The sequence below is a fragment of the Argentina silus genome, assembly GCF_951799395.1.
Source record: "Argentina silus genome assembly, chromosome: 14".
Taxonomy (NCBI): domain Eukaryota; kingdom Metazoa; phylum Chordata; class Actinopteri; order Argentiniformes; family Argentinidae; genus Argentina; species Argentina silus.
Window position 1 is genome coordinate 20,961,156 of NC_139668.1, and position 22,197 is coordinate 20,983,352.

General features: G+C 50.8%; 1 protein-coding gene across 2 annotated transcripts; it reads left to right on the forward strand.

Moving 5' to 3' along the window:
- The first annotated feature begins 8,791 nt into the window (after nucleotides 1-8,791).
- On the forward strand, nucleotides 8,792-21,102 carry dgat1a (diacylglycerol O-acyltransferase 1a). Of its 2 annotated transcripts, none has more exons than XM_083684574.1 (17): nucleotides 8,792-9,292; nucleotides 10,639-10,726; nucleotides 15,490-15,530; nucleotides 15,698-15,783; nucleotides 16,069-16,100; nucleotides 17,037-17,142; nucleotides 17,357-17,485; nucleotides 17,621-17,695; nucleotides 18,522-18,625; nucleotides 18,736-18,774; nucleotides 18,872-18,913; nucleotides 19,042-19,086; nucleotides 19,217-19,329; nucleotides 19,689-19,754; nucleotides 19,846-19,933; nucleotides 20,106-20,168; nucleotides 20,371-21,102. In XM_083684574.1, exons 1-17 carry the CDS (start codon nucleotides 9,051-9,053, stop codon nucleotides 20,515-20,517), a joined length of 1,506 nt encoding a protein of 501 aa, XP_083540700.1. In that variant the 5' UTR covers nucleotides 8,792-9,050; the 3' UTR covers nucleotides 20,518-21,102. The 2 variants fall into 2 exon arrangements, with proteins under 2 accessions (XP_083540700.1, XP_083540699.1); XM_083684573.1 differs by having other exon boundaries at nucleotides 8,794-9,292; nucleotides 16,048-16,100.
- The last annotated feature ends 1,095 nt before the right edge of the window (nucleotides 21,103-22,197 follow it).

The following is a 22,197-nucleotide window of genomic DNA, read 5'->3' on the forward strand; positions in this document are numbered from 1 at the left end:
GAGAGACAGAGAGAGTTAAGTTGACTGTAGGTGTGTGTGTAGGTAAGGTGTGACCACAGCATTAAGAAGAGTATATACACTCACCGAGCACTTTATTGGAACACTATACTAATACTGGGTAATACTCCCTTTATTACAACACTATACTAATACTGGGTAATACTCCCTTTATTACAACACTATACTAATACTGGTAATACTCCCTTTATTACAACACTATACTAATACTGGGTAATACTCCCTTTATTACAACACTATACTAATACTGGGTAGGGCCTCCCTTTATTACAACACTATACTAATACTGGGTAGGACCTCCCTTTGCTCTCAAAACAGCCTCAATTCTTCATGACATTGATTCCACAAGATGTTAGAAACATTCCTTTGAGATTCTGGTCCATGATGACATGATTGCATCATGTAATTCCTGCAGATTTTTCAGGTGCACTTTCAAGCTGTGAATCTCCCGTTCTACCACATCCCAAAGGTGTTCTATTGGATTCAGATCCGGTGACTGGGAAGAACTGAAGAACACTGAACTCATTGTCATGTTCATGAAACCAGTTTGAGACGACTTTTGCTTTGTTACATGGTGCATTATCATGCTGGAAGGAGCCATTAGAAGATGGGTCAATTGTGGCCATGAAGGGATGCACATGGTCAGCAACAACACTCAAATAGGCTGTGGCATTCAAGAGATGATTGATTGGTATTAACGAGCCCAATGTGTGCCAAGAAAACATTCTCCACACCATTCCACCACCTCCACCATGAGAAGGTGTACAGGTGTTCCTGATAAAGTGCTTAGTGAGTGTGTGTATATACTGTATATATATGATGTTATGACATCTGTGGTGGGTTAGGGTTTGGGTTAGGGGTTAGGGGTTAGGGTTAGTGTCAGGCTCTATTCCAGGTAGTGTAATAGACACTGTGGCCTCTAATCTGGGTCAGTGCTCAACATCGTCCACTAGGGGCGCTGTGGCCTTTTCCAATGGGATGGAAGACTGCCTGTCCTTCTACACACTACACATTACATACTACACACTACATACTACACACTACACACTACTACACACTACCTACTACATACTACACACTACTGCTACACACTACACACTACTACTACACACTACACACTTCACAGTTCTGATGCTAGCTGTAGCTCTCCTGGTGCAGCCCAAGAGCCACAGACCCCCGCCCCAGGAAAACACCAGACCCCCGCCCCAGGAAAACACCAGACCCCCGCCCCAGGAAAACACCAGACCCCCGCCCCAAGAAAACACTACACCCCTGCCCCAGGAAAACACCAGACCCCCGCCCCAGGAAAACACTACACCCCTGCCCCAGGAAAACACCAGACCCCCGCCCCAGGAAAACACCAGACCCCCGCCCCAGGAAAACACTACACCCCCGCCCCAGGAAAACACCAGACCCCCGCCCCAGGAAAACACCAGACCCCCGCCCCAGGATATAAGGAAGACTATATTACTATGGGGTTCACTTCTACTGGGAGTAAGGACTTCCCTCAGCCTCAGTGTGTCATATGTGCCCAGGTTCTGACTAATAACGGTTTGAAACCTTCGCTCTTGCGCAGACATTTAGAAACGATACATGACCATTTGAAAAACAAGCCACGGGAGTTTTTTGAGCGCCAATTGAGACAACTTTCTAACACCAAGAAATGTCTAACAGCGACAGATACTATTAATAAAGCAGGTCTAGAAGCGTCTTACATGGTCAGTTCAGTGGCTAAGTCAGGCAAGCCTCACACTATTGTGGAGGACCTCATTGTCCCCGCTGCTATGGACATGGCTGAGAAGATGTTGGGGGAAAAGGCCAAACGGACTTTTCGAAAGATGCCTTCATCAGACAACACTGTGTCACAACGCATCAGTGACATGTCAGCAGACGTTTTGAAACAACTACTACTTAGCATACAAGCCAGTGAATTCTATGCATTACAGTTGGACGAATCAACTGATGTAGCGGGCCTGGCTCAGCTATTGGTATAGGTCAGGTGTATTCATGGGGGATCTATTCAAGAAGACATCCTCTTCTGCAAACCACTGGAAACCAGGACAACCGGGCAGGACATTTTTGGACTACTAGACAGCTTTATAACATCACATGGACTTACGTGGACCAAATGTGTTGGAATATGTACAGATGGTGCAAAAGCCATGACGGGGGGACACAGCGGAGTAGTTACTCGAGTGCAAGCAGTTGACCCCGATGCCACATGGGTACACTGCAGCATCCACAGAGAAGCGCTTGCTGCCAAGGGAATGCCTGACTGAAGTATTGAATAATACGGTGAAAATGGTGAACTTTGTTAAAGCAAGGCCCCTGAACTCACGCCTTTTTTCCGCCTTATACAACGAAATGGACAGCGATCACTTAACGCTGTTGCTCCATAATGAAGTCCTGTGACTATCAAGGGGGAACGTTTTGGCACGGTTTTCTGAATTGAAAGACGAGCTTAAAATGTTCTTCATTGACCACCTTTTCATTTGTCGGACAGGTTGCATGACGATGAGTGGCTCACAAGGTTGGCCTATTTGGGGATATTTTTACTCGCCTGAATGAACTGAACAGACTGCAGGGCCTCTCAGCGACGATATTCAATATGCGGGACAAAATTGAGACCATGATTAAAAAGCCTGAACTCTGGTCTGACTGTGTCAACAAGAACGACACGCAAGTGTTCCCATCATTGTATGATTTTGTGTGTGCAAACGAACTCAGACTTGCGGACAGTGTCAAATGTGACATAGGGAAACACCTCAGCGAGCTGGCTGCACAATTACGCAGGTACTTCCCCGAAACAGACGACAGAGATAAGTGGATTCGTTATCCCTTTTCTTCCAACAACTCTTCCACCTACCTATGTCTGAGCGAGAGAGCCTCATTGAGATCTCCACCAACGGGGCAATGAAAATTGAGTTCAATCAGAAGGCGCTGCCAGATTTCTGGATTGCCTTGCGCGCAGAGCATCCTCAATTGGCAAATCGCGCCATTAAGACTTTGATGCCCTTTGCAACAACTTCCCTATGTGAGACTGGGTTCTCAGCTCTCACCAGCATGAAGACAAAGTACAGGCACAGACTATGTGTGGAAAACCATCTAAGACTGAAACTGTCTCCAATACAACCCCACATTGCAGCGTTATGTGAGGCCATTCAAGCACATTCCTCACATTAATCTGTGGTGAGGTGAGGCATTATGTGTTCAAGTTCAAGTTTATTTTGCCCAATGTACAAGTACAACTTGCAGCAAAATGCTCTGCTGCCAACTCCTTTAATAACTGTGCAATGTGTGTGTATACAGTGGGTAAAGTAATAGTACTATGTACAGTAAAGTGGGTGTGTCTCTGGATATTTAGGATATTTACAGAATTATTGATACAGGTATACAGGTTGTATTGCATGTGTGTTCATTTTTACAGATTTTACAGTTTTGTAGTCCACTATAGTCCATATAGCCCAGTTCAAATTGGCAGGTACAGTACAGTTTATGGCTATAGGCCAGTTTTGTTGACCTTGTTATGTGTTATGTTGTGTGTGAGTTTAGGTGCTGATCACCAATTTGAAATCCAAATAAAAAGCAGGAATTATTGGTTAGTCTAATATATTTATAATTTATGTGTATTATATATATATGTGTGTTTACTTTTTGTTTATGCAGCAGACAACAAGGAGGTGGCCATCAAGGCTGTGCTCCCTGCGGATCACCAGCCCCTCACTCTATCCCCCACCGACGTGTGTGCGGCACTGAGCAGGACTAACGCACGCAAGGCTGCTGGTCCTGATGGGATCCCCGGACGCGTCCTCAGGGCCTGCGCTGTGCAGCTGACTAAGGTTTGGACTGACATATTCAACCTGTCCCTAGCCCAAGCAGCTGTCCCCGCGTGCTTCAAAACCACCTCCATCGTGCCGGTGCCAAAACACTCCACTGCAACGAGCTTAAATGACTTCCGACCAGTGGCACTCACGCCCATCATCATGAAGTGCTTCGAGAGGCTGGTCTTAGCTCAACTCAAGACCTGCCTACCACCCACACTGGACCCCTTTCAATTCGCCTACCGGCAGAACAGGAGTACAGAGGATGCCATTTCAACGGCACTCCACTCCGCCCTGTCCCACCTCGACAAGACTAACTCTTATGTGAGAATGCTGTTTATTGACTTCAGCTCAGCATTCAACACCATCATCCCCTCCAAACTGATCTCCAAACTCAGGCAACTGGGCATCAACCCCTCCCTCTGCAACTGGATTCTAGACTTCCTGACCAACAGGCCGCAGTCTGTTAGGCTTCACAACCACACCTCCTCAACCCTCACCCTGAACACCGGCGTCCCACAAGGCTGTGTGCTGAGCCCCCTCCTTTACTCCCTCTTCACCTACGACTGCACACCTGTACATGGCTCAAACACCATTGTTAAGTTTGCAGACGACACAACGGTGATCGGTCTCATCAGCAACAACGATGAGTCGGCCTACAGGGAGGAGGTCCAGCACCTAACAGTGTGGTGCAACGACAATAACCTGGCTCTCAACACCAAGAAGACCAAATAACTCATTGTGGACTTCAGGAAGTCTAAAGCTGGCGCACACACCCCCATCCTCATCAACGGGACTGAGGTGGAGCGAGTCACCAGCTTCAAGTTTCTGGGTGTCCACATCTCTGAGGACCTCTCCTGGACCCTCAACACCTCCACCCTGATAAAGAAGGCTCACCAGCGTCTCTTCTTCCTGAGGAGACTAAAGAAGGTCCATCTATCTCCTCAGATCCTGGTGAACTTCTACCGCTGCACCATCGAGAGTATCCTTACCAACTGTGTCACAGTATGGTATGGCAACTGCTCGGCATCGGACCGGAAAGCACTGCAGAGGGTGGTGAAAACTGCCCAACGCATCACCGGTTCCTCACTCCCCTCCATCGAGGCTGTCCAGGGCAAACGATGCTTGCGTAAGGCACGCAGCATCGTCAAGGACATCTCTCACCCCAACCATAGACTTTTCACCCCACTCCCCTCCGGGAGGCGCTACAGGTCTCTCGCACCCGAACCAGTAGGTTCAGAGGCAGCTTCTTCCTGCGGCTGTCACCCTGCTGAACACGAACACTACACCTACCTGACAACCTACTACCCCCGCACCCACCCCCCCCCCCCCCCCCCCCACCCCACCCGGACAATTGCACTATTGCACTATCACTCCTCCTCCCCTGCTCTTACTCAATACCACTGCTCTTCTGTACATACTGTTCATACTGTTCATAATGCACATAATGCACATATCCTATATTTTCTTTAATACTACTGCACATACTGTACATACTTGTTTATACGGCATTCCATATTTATATTTATTCTGCATCTACCTCATGTTACTGTTAATACATATATACTGCTAGACTGCATTACCCATACAGCTCATATGCTGCTACACTGCTCATACTGTAACTATTTATTCTGCTATAATGCTACTGCTACTCACATACTGCTATACTGCACTGCTATATTATACTGCTTATATTATACTGCACTACTACTGATCATATATTGCACTACCTGTAAATACTGTTCATTGCACTTTCTGCTATTTTGCACTTCTGGTTAGACGCTAACTGCATTTCGTTGTCTCTGTACTTGTACTCTGCACAATGACAATAAAGTTGAATCTAATCTAATCTAAACTAAAAGAATTACAAACACAACCATTGTAGTGAGCTGTCTGTGGATGTTGGAGAGGGTCTCAGGGGGTACATGACTGTAACAGACTAACTGACAGACTGAAGCTTCCTGGTGGTGGTCACATGACCAGAGACTTTATTACCAGACACTCTACTAGTGACATCACAGCCAGGGACGGCGTTCTAGTGACATCACTATCAGGGACTTCCAGCCTCCATGTTGTCTCTGGGCGGTAGATCATGTGATCAGTTGGGCTCCTCCCACGTCAGGCACCTTCAAGGTCATGTGATCAGTTGGGCTCCTCCCCCCCAGGTCAGGTCCAGGGCGGCGCCCCCCCCAGAGAGACCCCTCACCACCTTCATGAGCTGGCCGGTCACCTTACAGGAGACTCAAAATAATAACACAGGACAAAACAGCAACAACAAGACATGAACAGCAGAAATACAGAGTAAAAAACAACAAGACAGGGTAGGAAACCGTAGGAGGCAAACAGCAGTAGGACAGCATCCAAACAGGGAATAGTCAGTGGCAGTTTCCAGTCGGGGAGAAGGGTCAGTTGTAGGCCGTGGTGAACAGGTGTGTCTGTGTGTTTGATGTGCTGGGGAGAGAGCTGCAGTCTGGGGCAGCAGAACTGAAGGCTCTGGTAGGGTGGGGGGCGGCAGAACTGAAGGCTCTGGTAGGGTGGGGGGCGGCAGAGCTGAAGGCTCTGGTAGGGTGGGGGGCGGCAGAACTGAAGGCTCTGGTAGGGTGGGGGGCGGCAGAGCTGAAGGCTCTGGTAGGGTGGGGGGCGGCAGAACTGAAGGCTCTGGTAGGGTGGGGGGCGGCAGAGCTGAAGGCTCTGGTAGGGTGGGGGGCGGCAGAACTGAAGGCTCTGGTAGGGTGGGGGGCGGCAGAACTGAAGGCTCTGGTAGGGTGGGGGGCGGCAGAGCTGAAGGCTCTGGTAGGGTGGGGGGCGGCAGAGCTGAAGGCTCTGGTAGGGTGGGGGCCGGCAGAGCTCTGGTAGGGTGGGGGGCGGCAGAGCTCTGGTAGGGTGGGGGGCGGCAGAGCTCTGGTAGGGTGGGGGCCGGCAGAGCTGAAGGCTCTGGTAGGGTGGGGGGCGGCAGAGCTGAAGGCTCTGGTAGGGTGGGGGCCGGCAGAGCTCTGGTAGGGTGGGGGGCGGCAGAGCTCTGGTAGGGTGGGGGGCGGCAGAGCTCTGGTAGGGTGGGGGCCGGCAGAGCTCTGGTAGGGTGGGGGGCGGCAGAGCTCTGGTAGGGTGGGGGGCGGCAGAGCTCTGGTAGGGTGGGGGCCGGCAGAGCTCTGGTAGGGTGGGGGGCGGCAGAGCTCTGGTAGGGTGGGGGGCCGCAGAGCTCTGGTAGGGTGGGGGGCGGCAGAGCTCTGGTAGGGTGGGGGGCGGCAGAGCTCTGGTAGGGTGGGGGTGTATTCATGTAGTAGATGGGAGAGGTAGGAGGGTGAGAGGGAGTGAAGGGTTTGGATGTGAGCAGGAGGATGTTAGACAGGTTAGGGTTAGACAGGTTAGGGTTAGACAGGTTAGGGTTAGACAGGTTAGGGTTAGACAGGTTAGGGTTAGACAGGGTTAGGGTTAGACAGGTTAGGGTTAGACAGGTTAGGGTTAGGGTTAGGGTTAGACAGGTTAGGGTTAGACAGGGTTAGGGTTAGACAGGTTAGGGTTAGACAGGTTAGGGTTAGGGTTAGGGTTAGACAGGTTAGGGTTAGACAGGTTAGGGTTAGGGTTAGGGTTAGACAGGGTTAGGGTTAGGGTTAGACAGGGTTAGGGTTAGGGTTAGACAGTGCAGTATTGGACCAGGAACCAGTGGAGTTGGTGAATGGGAGTGATGTGGTCATTGGACATGCTAGGGTGAGGATTCGTGCTGCTGAGTTTTGGATGATTTGTAGTTTATTGATGAGCTTGGAGGGTAGTCTGTGTGTGTGTGTGTGTGTGTGTGTGTGTGTGTGTGTGTGTGTGTGTGTGTGTGTGTGTGTGTGTGTGTGTGTTTTATTGATGAGCTTGGAGGGTCGTCCTGAGAGTAAACCGTTCCAGTCGTCCAGTCGGGAGGCGACGGGTTAGGGTTAGGGTTATGGTGAAAGTTTCAGCAGTGGAGGGAGAGAGGAGTCGGAGTCGGGAGATGTTAGTTTCTCCACAGGCATGCCTGACCAATCAGCAGTAAGTAGTTGTGACATCATCCTATCAGCCACCAATCAGGAGGTACCTCTGGGGAAGCGTCTCATGGATCTAAACCTGGTGCCTCACCTCCTTACCTGGAACACACACACACACACACACACACACACACATACACACACCTACCTACCTATGTGATCAATCCAATGACTGTCCTAAAACGAATGAATGAGGAAGGTCTTCTCTGTCTGTCGTCAAATCAACAACAACAATACTAAACAATCTAAACAACACATACAATATAGCTAACCCTAACCCACCAAAGACCCCCAACAGTAAGCCAGTGCAGAACTCCCCAGAAGAGAGAAATATCGATTGATGTCAACACACTGAAACTGAAAGGCTGGCAGCTGAGCAGCCAATCATCTATCAGGGATTCCCTAACCCTTAGAAACCCAACTATCCTCTCCTATCCTATCCTATCCTATCCTATCCTATCCTATCCTATCCTATCCTATCCTATCCTCTCCTCTCCTCTCCTCTCCTCTCCTCTCCTCTCCTCTCCTCTCCTCTCCTCTCCTCTCCAGACAGACAGACAGACATGTCCACATGATCTCTGATCAAACGCTGACATCCTCCGTTTCTCGCTGCCTCAGCCGGTCCATCCGTACCTCCGTGTCTCGTCCCCGCCGTAGCCGGTCCGTTCCCCGCCGGTCTCCCGGTCCTCTGCCGTTAAACCTCTTCTTTGACCACAGAAGACCGCTGTAGCTGTGGTGTTCCTGTCAAACGACAACCGAAGTTACTGGTGAGGAACTGAAGGTTTTCCGTTGTCTGATTGGTTAAATTGGTTAATTATATGTAAAAACGAATGTCATTGGGTTTTCCGACTGTCAGTCGTTGTGTGAGGAGGCGGGCCTGTAGGATTTATGTTTTATTCTTCATATTTAAACGTGAAAACAAAGAAACGTCGGACTAAGTCGTTTGAACTGTGCGACGACTCACCTGAAGGAACTACAACTCCCAGAAGTCTGCGCGCAGGTTCAGTTCAGGACGACAGCGCGAGCCCCCTCTAGCCCCGCCCATAAACCCTCGCCCCTCCTCCTGCGTCAGTTGCACACACACACACACACACGCACACACACACGCACACACACTCCACCGTGACTTTCGGACATTCCCTAACCGTCCAGGGATGTCCGCCCGGTAAGGCTTTTTCTACCCGGGTCAGAGGCAGAGGACATGGGGGACAGAGGCGACAGAGGCCCGGTTACCCGCCGGAGGAGAACCACCATCTCTGGGGCCGCCGTATCGACGCCCGCGGCGGGCAACTCGAAACAGGCGACCGGGAGCAGACAGAAGAGCGGCACCGGGGAGAAACCAGCACGGGAACGGGCAACACACAGCAACGGGAAGGTGCCGGAGGAGGAGAAGGCAGCCGCGTCACCACGAAGGGACAGGAGGCATGAAGACGACAGACTCAGGTGAGGATGACCAGCTAACCCGAACCTGAACCTAAACCCTAACCCGAACCCTAACTTTAACCTTAATCCTAACCCGAACCTGTCGGCAGTAGCGGGCTGGCCATCTGGATCACCGGGAGAATTCCCGGTGTGCCGGTCGATCTGTTTGCCGTTTTGTTGTCTGATGTCCTCTTCAGCCGCTGTCACAACATTATCACAACATTAACTCTAACCCTAACCCTAATCCTGATTCTAACTCTAACCCTGACTCCAACTCCAACTCTAACCCTGAACCTAACCCTGACCCTAACTCTGACTCTAACCCTAATCCTCTTTCTACAGGGTCACCCTGTCACAGTAACATACCATTTCCAAACATTAAATATAACACAGTCAAAGACAGAAATCAATACATCATAAAACCACAATATGAACACGTACACTCCATAAACAAGGGTCAGGGTTAACACACACACACACACACACACACACACACACACACACACACACACACTCTAGGGTTAGCTAATCGTATTTGTTGCGAGACGTTTTGCTAGAACACTAAGCTACACCAACATACCTCAGCAGCTCAGCTGTGGACAAGAGGCTGGGTTAGGGTTAGGGTTGGAGGTAGACCACCAGGGGAGGCTGGGGGAGCTAGACCACCAGGGGAGGCTGGTGGAGGTAGAACACCAGGGGAGGCTGGTGGACGTAGAACACCAGGGGAGGCTGGTGGAGGTAGAACACCAGGGGAGGCTGGGGGAGGTAGAACACCAACAACACTAACCCTAACCTTGGGCCTAACCCTGCCAACTAGGCAACATGTCAACACTGTACCTGTCTAACATGTCAACACTGTACCCTAACCCTAACCACGGTACCTGTCTGTCTGTCTGCCTGCCTAACCCTAACCCTGGGCCTAACCCTAACCCTGGGCCTAACCCTAACCCAGGGCCTAACCCTAACTCTAACCCTCACTCGCCGGTCCCAAGTCACAGCAAAGTTGACTGGTTGTTCAACAGCATAATAATCCTGAGGGAAGTTCAGCCTCAGATACAGGAGACATGACGAACTAACGCTCTGCCTGTCTCCCCCCCTCCCCCCCATCTCCCCTCCCCCCTGCCCCCCCTCCACCCTGTCTCCCACTCCCCCCCCGTCTCCCCTTCCCCCCCTCCCCCTCCACTCTGTCTCCCCCCTGTCTCCCCTGTCTCCCCTTCCCCCCCGCCCCCCCTTCCCCTTGTCTCCCCTGTCTCCCCTTCCCCCCCGCCCCTGTCTCCCCTCCACCCCATCTCCCCCTCCCCTCCACCTTGTCTCCCCCCCTGTCTCCCCTCCCCCCTGTCTCCCCTCCCCCCTGTCTCCCTCCCCAGATGTCACATCAGACAGGAGTCTCTCCTCAGCTCCGCCAGTGACTACAGGAACTACAGAGGCGTCCTCAACTGGTGTGTCGTCATGCTGGTGAGTCTCTCTCTCTCTCTCTCTCAGGGGGCAGGGTTAGGGAGGGTTAGGGAGGGTTAGGGCTAGAGGTTGTTGTCGTAGAGAGCGAGGCTCTGGTTGTAATTTCTAGCGCTGGTTTTAATCCAGTTTTAGTTGCCATGACAACCTAATATCCTGTTCCCTGGAACGCATGTCTGGAGCAGGGGGTTCTGGGTAGTCTGGAGCAGGATTCCTTTTGAATTCCATCAACTCAGGAAATGTTTTGAAACTCCAATTCAATTCCAGAACTTTTTATTTTCAATTTGCAGAAGAATGTAGAGAACACACACAACACTCTACCCCCAACACTCTACCTCCAACACCCTACCCCCAACACTCTACCCCCAACACTCTACCCCCAACAGTCTACCAACAGACTCACATGTACATTTGGGATTGAGTGAGTGGTGAAGCCTGTTCTCCAGTCTCAGTAAATTAGTTTAATCTTGTTTAAAGTTAGTGTGCTGTTGGTAGCTTGTGTATTTTGCTGTGGCTATACTGCCTTAAGCTCAGGAACCTAGTTTCTATTGGAAGCCATCTGTTTGAAGCCAATTGCTGTGAAGTGCTGTCAATCTCCAGTGGGAGGGCCTGACACTATCCTGCCAGGTATTTAACTCCTGCTCACCCTGGACCAGGACTGATACATTTGGGATTGAGTGAGTGGTGAAACCTGTCTTGTCGTTAACTGATCGTCAGGTGGGCTTCTACCCTACTAGTCATCAGCAATCACAGAATCTGCAGTTATATTGTGACGATCGCAGACCGACAGCCTCTGCGACAGCCTCCTGACACGAAGACGAAGGAGTCAATCTGTGGACGCCATCGAGGAAGGCCTGAGAGGAAGACCAGACTACTAAGTATTTTTATTCTACGACTTAGTTTTTTCACTACTCTGAGTGTACTCAGTGCTACCTACATCTTGTATTTCCTACAAACCCTCTCTCTCTATACCGGCAAATATCACAATGTGCTTCCTCCCCATTCCTGTTATTTCATCCCTCAGGAGGACACATAGACGCTACACCCCCACTTGCAACCATTCCAATCTAATCTACCCACCATGCTCAACTGACTACGACCTCACTGTCATGGGAGGGCTTTGGAACTGCCAGTTAGCGGTCCAGAAAGCAGAGGCTATCTCAGCCTATGCCTGCGTCATGTCTCTCCACTTCCTTGCTCTCACAGAGACATGGATTACACCGGATAACACAGCTACTCTAGCAGCCCTCTCTGATGCCTACTCCTTTTCTCATTCCCCTAGACGCTCTGGTCAAAGGGGAGGCACAAGACTCCTCATCTCGCCTAAGTGGTCACATAATGTCCTTCCCCTGTCACACCTGTCCATAACCTCCTTTGAATTCCATGCTGTTTCTGTCACCTCCCCAGTCAAACTTCACATTGTCGTTATCTATCGTCCACCAGGTCAGCTTGGCCACTTCTTAGATGAGATAGATGTCCTTCTCAGCTTCTTCCCTGAGGACAGCACACCGCTCTCACTACTGGGTGACTTCAACATCCAGTCGGAGAAGCTTCACTCGTCTGGAGCACTTGACCATCTCTCCTCCTTCGGCCTTACCCTGTCCCACTCTCCTCCGACTCATAAGGCGGGCAATCAGCTCAACCTTGTCTTCACCAGATCCTCCCATACCTCCAACCCTCTTCCGGTTTCTGATCATCATTTTGTATCCTTCTCCCTTCCTCTCAAATCCTCCCCCTCCCAGTCAGTCTCTACCCACACTGTATCCTCTCATCACAACCTGCATACCCACTGTACTCCCTCACCGCTCTCTCTTCCTCTGTCTTATCCTCCCAACCCTCTGTTGAATCCTTCTCCCTTCTATCCACTGATGCAGCTTCCTCCACCCTCCTGTCCTCTCTTTCCTCATCCTTCGACTCTCTCTGTCCACAGATCTCAAGGTCGGCACGATCCACTCCACGCGCTCCTTGGCTGTCTGAAACCCTGTAAGCTTGTAGAATAGGGCTCCGGGCAGCTGAGAGGAAATGGAGAAAAACTGGCCTCTGTGATGATCTGCAAGACATTATCTCTCTCTCCTCCTCAACTACACCTCATCTGCATCAGCTGCTAAAGCTTCTTACTACCATTCCAAAATTCAATCCTCTGCCTCTGACCCAAGAAAACTGTTCACCACATTTTCCTCACTCCTCACTTACTGTTCTCCCTCTATGCCAAATCTCTCGGCTCTGTCATTTCTTCACATGGTTTCTCCTACCACACCTACGCAGATGACACTCAACTCTTTCTCTCTTTTACCCCTTCTGACTCACAGGTGGCAACACGTGTCTCGGCATGTCTTGCAGACATTTCTGCTTGGATGTCAGCCCACCATCTCAAGCTCAACCTTGACAAGACTGAGCTGCTCTTCCTCCCAGGAAAAGCTTGCCCTCTCCAGGACTTCTCCATCACAGTAGAGAACTCTACTGTGACCTCCTCCCATACAGCCAAGAACCTTGGGGTGATCCTTGACAACCACTTATCCCGTGTGATGAACATCACAGCGACAGCACGCTCCTGTATATTCTTCCTCTACAACATCAGAAGGATACGTCCATTCCTCACCAGAGAAGCAGCACAACTTTTGGTACAAACACTTGTGATCTCTCGCCTTGACTACTGCAACGCACTCTTGGTCGGACTCTCCGCCTCCACCATCAGGCCTCTGCAGCTCATCCAGAGCCGCCCGTCTGGTGTTCAATCTCCCCAAATTCTCCCATGTCACTCCTCTCCTCCGCACCCTTCACTGGCTCCCGGTAGCAGCTCGCATCAGATTCAAGACCCTGGTGCTCGCCTACCAGGCGGCAAAGGGAACAGCCCCTCCCTACTTGCAAGCAATGGTCAGCCCCCAAACCCCTGCAAGATCACCCCGCTCTTCCACCTCGGCTGCCCGCCTGGCACCGCCGCCTCTACGTGGATGCAGCAGCCGCGCTACTTGGTCACGGCTTTTCACTGTCCTGGCGCCCCGCTGATGGAACAAGCTTCCCACTGCTGTCATGACTGCAGAGTCACTACCAATCTCCCACCGTAGATGAAGACCCATCTCTTCAGACTACATCTTAACAGTCCCTCCTAAAGACCTCTTCACCCCCACTACCCCCCTGTACAAGTTTTTCTCCTGTTTAAAAAAATAAAATAATAATAATCTTCTTCTAGCATTGTGACTGCCAATGGCCCTAACCCCTAAGCTGGTCTGAGCAATGATTTCTTCATCTTATGATGACTGATGGATAGATGATCCACTTACTTAAACAAATGTATTTGCTGTAAGTCGCTTTGGATAAAGGCGTCTGCTAAATGCCATAAATGTAAATGTAACGTGTTCAGTGTATGTTCATCGTCATTGAATGAAGGAGGCCAGACAAGCAGGCTGGTTTAGTCTGGTGGTGTTGGTGGACCTCAGCCAGACATCCTTGTCCCTTGTCCCAGTAACCTTTGCTCTGCTCTGGCCCCCCCCGCCCCTCCCACACACACACACACACACACACACACACACACTAACTCCTTGGTAGATCTCCAGAGCTTAATAAAATAGAGCTTCAGTTGTTAAAACCAACCCAACCAGTAGAGAGGGACTCCTCAAGGCTGTTAATCCTGAAGAGATATCGCACATTCCAGAAAACAACAGATAAGATGAACTTGTCAGTAACACAGTTGCACAATGGAGGGGCGGGGCGGGGTGGGGCAGGGCGGGACGGGGCGGGCGACACCCCGTCATCTCTTGGATCAGAGACAGAGACCTTAGCAGCATAGTTATAGTTATCCATGAATATGACAGAATTATGAGATATGACGTGTTTGAGTGTCAGTGTTGATCATGGTTAATCATTCCTAGTGTGTGACCTACGACCTACTGCTCGGGTCTGTCAGTCCGCCGCCATCTCCACGCCTCCGCCTCACTGCTATTGTTTCACAATGGAACTGCAGTTACGGAATACCATGAGACCAGGCTGCTGTGTGTGTGTGTGTGTGTGTGTGTGTGTGTGTGTGTGTGTGTGTGTGTGTGTGTGTGTGTGTGTGTGTGTGTGTGTGTGTGTGTGTGTTTTATCTTCAGCTATAGTGCAGTAGGTTGTTGATGTAATCAGCCTCCAGCCCTGCTAGACTTTGACCTGTAGATAGGAGAGCAGGGTGTGTGTGTATATATCTTCATCATCATCTCTTACATGGGGTCATGGAAGTGGCTGCTGGGAAACACAAGATGGCCGCCAGGTTGGAGATGTGGAGGAAGGTTCCGGTGGTTTCTGAGATGGAGTCCTGAGGAGTTTAACACACGTTTAACACACACACACACCCATCTTGACTGTCCCTTCTAAAGACCTCTTCACCCCCCTGTACACTTCCTCTACTGTTAATAGTGTTGGGACGGCCAGCGGCCGCTGGTCCAGCAGAGATTTGTTCTCATGATGTTAGGGTTAGGGTCAGGGTTAGGGTCAGGGTCAGGGTTAAGGTTAGGGTCAGGATTAAGGTTAGGGTCAGGGTCAGGGTTAGGGTTAAGGTTATGTGTTATTATGATGACTTTATGTTCAGATGATTCATTTTCATTAGACAAATGTACTTGTTGTAAGTTGCTTTGGATAAAGACGTCTGCTAAATGTCAAACATGCAAATGATCTCTCCTCTCCTGACCCCTCCTGATATCTCCTGACCCCTCCTGATATCTCCTGACCCCTCCTGACCCTTCCTGACCTCTCCTGACCCCTCCTGACCTCTCCTGACCTTTCCTCTACTGCAGGTGTTGAGCAACGCGCGGCTCTTCCTGGAGAATCTTATTAAGTAAGTACCAGCTGACCTGGAGGACTGATGATTGGATGGTGCATAAAGAGGAACGTCTCTCCACTAGTAGCTGAACACTCTGTCTCCCGTCCTGCCTCTTCCCCCCCTCCCCCCTTCCCTCCCCCTCTTCCCCCCTACCCCCTCCCCCCCATCCTTCTCTTTAACAGGTATGGAATACTGGTGGACCCCATCCAGGTGGTGTCTCTGTTCCTGAAGGACCCCTATAGCTGGCCTGGCCCCTGCCTGGTCATAGGTAAGGACCCCTATCTGTGGAACTCTCCTGGCAGGGAGGCTGGTGGAGATCACGTGTGTTTGATACCAGTTCTACCTCCCCCAGCCTCCCCTGGTGTTCTACCTCCCCCAGCCTCCCCTGGTGTTCTACCTCCCCCAGCCTCCCCTGGTGTTCTACCTCCCCCAGCCTCCCCTGGTGATTGTTGCTAAGCAACACTAGTCATGAGTGTCTCAAACTGGAACGATGTTGTATAAATATGACACATAACGTGTGTGTGTGTTACAGTCTCCAACGTGTTTGTGTTAGCAGCGCTGTACACAGAGAGGAAGCTGGCTGTGGTGAGTCTGATTCATAAAGAGCTGAGCAGAATATGATGTGTGTGTGTTGTGTTTAGATTAGATTCAGATTAGATTCAACTTTATTGTCATTGCGCAGAGTACAAGTACAGAGACAACGAAATGCAGTTAGCGTCTAACCAGAAGTGCAAAAGTGTGTTAGAGTGTGTCGTGGAAATTGTCCACTGTAGTATTTTATTTCAGCAAAGATGAGATTCAAGAGTCAAGGTCTTGTTAAGCCACAATATCAGTTTATTATACCTGCAAGCAGAGAGATCTGAGACGGAGGTCAGCGACCTCTTAAAGAACCCAGCCAAGGACAGAGGTAGGACAGGGTTAGGGTTAGGGTTAGGACAGGGTTAGGGTTAGGACAGGGATGTTGGGTTAGGGTAAGGACAGGGATGTTGACAGAGATAGGACAGGGATGTTGGGTTAGGGTTAGGACAGGGATGTTGACAGAGATAGGACAGGGATGTTGGGTTAGGGTTAGGACAGGGATGTTGGGTTAGGGTTAGGACAGGGATGTTGACAGAGATAGGACAGGGATGTTGGGTTAGGGTTAGGACAGGGATGTTGGGTTAGGGTTAGGACAGGGATGTTGGGTTAGGGTTAGGACAGGGATGTTGGCGGTTTGGAGCTGATTGTGTCAATAACAGTGAACCACAAGGACTGTTTCCCACAGTCACTTCCAACCTTCAAGCCCCTGTTACCATGAGGGCAGACAGGCTTATTACATTGTTAGAAACAATACAGCAGTATTCTGTCTAAAACGTTTCTATCAATAGTATTTCTATCTTGTATGTGTGGTGTGTGTGTGGTGTGTGTGTGGTGTGTGTGTGGTGTGTGTGTGGTGTGTGTGTGGTGTGTGTGTGTGTGTGGTGCGTGTGTGTGTGTGTGTGTGTGTGTGTGTGTGTGTGTGTGTGTTAAACGTCTCCTCAGGGCTCCATCTCAGAAACCACTGGAACCTTCCTCCACATCTCCAACCTGGCGGCCATATTGTGTTTCCCAGCAGCCACTGTGCTTATGGTGACCTCCATGACCCCATGTAAGAGATGATGATGATGATGAAGACACACACACACACACACACACACACACACACAGTTAACAGATTTAATAACCGCTTTCAGTTGAGAACTTGCTAACATGTTGAAGGTGTGTGTGATGGTGCTGTTGCTGTGTTGACCATGGTCAGAGGTCAGGGTTAGGGGTCGGGGTCAGGGGTCAGGGTGTGATGGTGTTGTTCCTGTGTTGACCAGTCGGGGGCGTATTTGCACTGGGCGTCTACACCATCCTCTTCCTCAAGATGGTCTCCTACAGAGATGTCAACCTCTGGAGCAGAGAGATACGCCACGCCCACGCCAGCACCATGCCACGCCCACACTCCTGTACGTACACACACACACACACACACACACACACACACAGATGTTTTAATGGTTCATACAGCAGCTTTATCCCAGTTTAAACGTGCACCTCCTCCTCCTCCTCCCCCCCCCCCTCCTCCTCCTCCTCTGCCTCAGGTCCAGACATTGCCAGGGCCAATGGGAGTGCAGTGCACGCCCATGTGACCTACCCAGGGAACCTCACACACCGAGGTCAGAGGTCTCTGCCGCCCGACAGACCAAAATAATCACCTGTCACTATGACGACCAGACCAGAATAATCACCTGTCACTCACAATATGAAGCTGATAACAGTCAGAATAAACATTTCTATCATCACAGACTCCTCCCCTCCCCTCCCCTCTCCTCCCCCCTTCTCCTCTCCTCCTCCCCTCCCCTCTCTCCTCCTCTCCCTCCCCTCTCCTCTCCCTCCTCTCCTCTCCCCTCCCTCCTCTCCCCTCCCTCCTCTCCTCCCCTCTCCTCCCCTCCCCTCCCCTCTCCTCTCCTCTCCTCCCCTCCCCTCTCCTCTCCTCCCCCCTCCCCTCTCTCCTCCTCTCCCTCTCCTCTCCTCCCCCCTCCCCTCTCCCCTCCCCTCTCTCCTCCTCTCCCTCCCCTCTCCCTCCTCTCCTCTCCTCTCCTCTCCTCTCCTCTCCTCTCCTCTCCTCTCCTCTCCTCTCCCCTCCCTCCTCTCCTCTCCTCTCCTCTCCTCTCCTCTCCTCTCCCCTCCCTCCTCTCCTCTCCTCTCCTCTCCTCTCCTCTCCTCTCCTCTCCTCTCCTCTCCCCTCCCTCCTCTCCTCTCCTCTCCCCTCTCCTCTCCTCTCCTCTCCTCTCCCTCCTCTCCTCCCCCCTCCTCTCCTCTCCTCTCCTCTCCCTCCTCTCCTCCCCCCTCCCTCCTCTCCTCTCCTCTCCCCTCTCCTCCCCTCTCCTCTCCCCTCCCTCCTCTCCTCTCCTCCCCTCTCCTCTCCCCTCCTCCCCTCTCCTCTCCCCTCCCTCCCTCCTCTCCCCTCCCTCCTCTCCTCTCCTCTCCTCTCTTCTTCAGATATCTTCTATTTCATCTTTGCTCCGACTCTCTGCTATGAGCTCAACTTCCCCCGGTCGCCACGGATACGCAAGAGCTTCCTGCTCAGACGACTGTTTGAGATGGTGAGACACACACACACACACACACACACACACACACACACACACACACATACACACACACACACACACACACACACCCTCTCCTCTAACTGTTGTTGTTGATGTTCCAGCTGTTCTTCATGCAGCTGCTGGTGGGGCTGATACAGCAGGTATGACATCATGACCAATCACCATGACAACCACACCATGACCAAGCCTGTACTGCAGCTGTGTGTCTGACTGAAACACCCCTCTGTCTGTCTGCAGTGGATGGTTCCAACCATCCAGAACTCCATGAAGCCCCTCCAGGTAGACCCCCTCCTGGACTGACTCATTTAACTGCTGGGGGGGGTGACTGTGTCTCCTGGACTGACCCATTTAACTCTGCTGGGGGGGGTGACTGTGTGTGTGTGTGTGTGTGTGTGTGTGTGTGTTAGGACATGGACTTCTCCAGGATGGTGGAGCGACTGCTGAAACTGGCCGTGAGTAGAACAACCACACACACACATTCATACGTTCATGTTATTAGACTCTTCTGACTATCCCCTTCATCTCCACACTGCCCTCATAGTACAAGGTTCCCCTCCTCTCCCCCCCCATCCCTCCCCTCAGGTTCCTAACCACCTTATCTGGTTGGTCTTCTTCTATTGGTTCTTTCACTCCTCCATGAACTTTGTGGCCGAGCTGCTGCAGTTTGGAGACCGAGAGTTCTACAGAGACTGGTGGTGAGTGGACCTGGCCCGGTGGGTGGGTGGTGAGTGGACCTGGCCCGGTGTGTGTGTGTGTGGGTTGGTGGTGAGTGGACCTGGCCCGGTGGGTGGGTGGTGAGTGGACCTGGCCCGGTGGGTGGTGAGTGGACCTGGCCCTGTGTGTGTGTGGGTTGGTGGTGAGTGGACCTGGCCCTGTGTGTGTGTGGGTTGGTGGTGAGTGGACCTGGCCCGGTGGGTGGTGAGTGGACCTGGCCCGGTGTGTGGGTGGGTGGTGAGTGGACCTGGCCGTGTGGGGGTGGGGGTGGGTGGACCTGGCCCTGGCCCGGTGGAGGTCTGTCTGTCTGTCTGTCTGTCTGTCTGTCTGTCTCTTGTAGGAACTCTGAGACAGTCACCTACTTCTGGTCCAACTGGAACATTCCTGTACACAAGTGGTGTCTAAGGTGAGTTGGACTGTGAGCCTAGCTTAGCAGTTCACAAGTTAAGCTCTAGTTCATTGTCTAATTCCAGGTTTGTTGTTGTTGTGTCCTCCAGACACTTCTACAAGCCCATCCTGAGGAGGGGCGTCAACAAGATCACCGCTCAGACCGCTGTCTTCCTCGTCTCCGCCTTCTTTCACGAGGTTGACGTGGCAACCATTGTCAAACAACACACCCAATTAATTCAATTCTGATTTTATTGAAGACAAAAACTTTATGAATATTAGATTCAACATTGCAACCCATAGACATAAACAAGTTGGTATGTGTGTGTGTGTGTGAGAGGTCCTAACAGCCTGTTTCTCTGTGGTTCAGTACCTGGTCAGCATTCCTCTGAAGATGTTCCGCTTGTGGGCGTTTGGAGGGATGATGGCTCAGGTCAGACCTCCTCTACACACATCTATCATCCTGTTCTAGAACCCTCTTCTCTTTCTCTTCTAGAACCCTCTTCTCTCTTTCTCTTCTAGAACCCTCTTCTCTCTTTCTGTGTTTCTTCTGTCAAACCGGTGGATTTCTAAACCATGTTCAAGTTGTGGAACGTAGTTCTTCCTGCTTCTTGTTTCCTGTCGTCTGTCCTCAGATTCCTCTGGCCATCTTCGTGGGCCGCTACCTGAGAGGTAACTATGGCAACGCCGCTGTGTGGATCTCGCTGATCATTGGCCAGCCGATCGCTGTGCTGATGTACGTCCACGACTACTACGTCCTCCACTACGAGTCATCAGCATGAGCCACTGGGCCTCCGTGATGTCATCAGCATGAGCCACTGGGCCTCCGTGATGTCATCAGCATGAGCCACTGGGCCACAGCCGAGGAGAGAGACTCTAAACGACCATTACGCTGTTTATTTTGAAAGGGAAATCTAGAAGATACTCTGTTGTTGATGAATCGCTGCTCAGCCAAAGCTACAGAAACACTTCTCGCTCTTTTCTCTGTTGTTTCTTACTTGAAAAGTCCACAATGACCTACTATTATTCTGATTATTATTAGTCTGATTATTATTATTCTGATTATTATTATTAGTGTGCTGTTGTCATGTCTATGATGCCTTCTGAGTCTCACAGCCAGATATGTTGTGTACTGTGGTTACTATGGTAATGTACTGTGTGTGATGTGTGTCTGCAGGTACAATCAGTCACATGACATTCTGTCTTTTTAGTTATTTATGCTGCACTTATGATTTCAACCAAATCTGTTGTTAAAATGCAGATAGTTTTATTATTTCATTGTGTAGTCTCTGTTTGGCATGCTGTTTCCCAGGCAACCACAGTCTGAAACAGATCTTATAAACGTCTGAATCAAGACAGGAAGATGATGTTCATTTGTCAGTTTGACGTCATTAATGTTTCTGTTCGTGGTTTGAGACGACGATCCCAGCAGTAATGACTATGAACCATATTGATTATGTTGGTTAGGGTTAGCCTTAACCCTATGAACTATATTGATTATGTGGGTTATATTGACTGAATTGTGTGTTGTGGTACCAGTAGAGACATCTGACAGAGAAGCTCCTGCTGTCTTTCATTCGCTGAGCAGAAACGTGGGTCCACAGCTCCCCCGCCCAATCACAGGTTGTTTAGGGGAGCGCCCCCTCTAGGGGTGTAAGAACACTGGACAGGAAGGGGCGTGTCATTTAGAAGGTTTGTTTAGATTAGAATGAAGAACTTCACGTCAACTTCACGTCACAGTGTTAAACAAACTTTAAAAAAGGAGAGAAGGGACACCAGTCACAGTGTTAAACCCACAACCATGACTTCAACTCCTCTCCGGCAGCTACTGCACACGTCACATAATAAAGTCCTGGAACTCTGCCGTGTCTCTGTGTCTTATAACAACCCTCCTCTGTGTTACATTTTACATTTACACCTTTATCCAAAGGGGGTTGTGGGATGAGGTCTTTAGGGTTAGTAGTGGGGGTGAAGAGGTCTTTAGGAGGGACAGTTAAGATGTAGCCTAAAGAGATGGAGGTTTTCAATCTATGGTGGAAGATCGGTAGTGACTCTGCAGTCCTGACAGCAGTGGGAGGCCAGGACAGTGAAAAGCCGTGACTGAACAGTGTGACTGCTGCATCCACATAGAGGTGGCAGTGCCAGGCTGCCAGGCGAGGTGGAAGAACAGAGTGATCGTGCAGGGGTTTGGGGGCTAACCATTGCTTGCAAGTAGGGAGGGGCTGTTCCCTTTGCCGCCCGGTAGGCAAGCACCAGGGTCTTGAATCTGATGCGAGCTGCTACCGGGAGCCAGTGGAGGGTGTGGAGGAGGGGCGTGTCATGGGAGAATTTGGGGAGATTGAATACCAGACAGACGGCAGCGTTCTGGATGAGCTGCAGAGCAAGAGTTGTGCTGCTTCTCTGGTGAGGAATGGACGTATCCTTCTGATGTTGTAGAGGAAGAATCTACAGGAGCGTGTTCG

Bases quoted from the DNA above. Each gene is read 5' to 3' on its own strand.
- dgat1a (XM_083684573.1), top strand. From the start codon at position 9,051: ATGGGGGACAGAGGCGACAGAGGCCCGGTTACCCGCCGGAGGAGAACC. The intron at 15,531-15,697 runs GTAAGTACCAGC...TCTCTTTAACAG, and splicing joins TTCCTGGAGAATCTTATTAA to GTATGGAATACTGGTGGACC. The intron at 16,101-17,036 runs GTGAGTCTGATT...ACGTCTCCTCAG, and splicing joins CAGAGAGGAAGCTGGCTGTG to GGCTCCATCTCAGAAACCAC.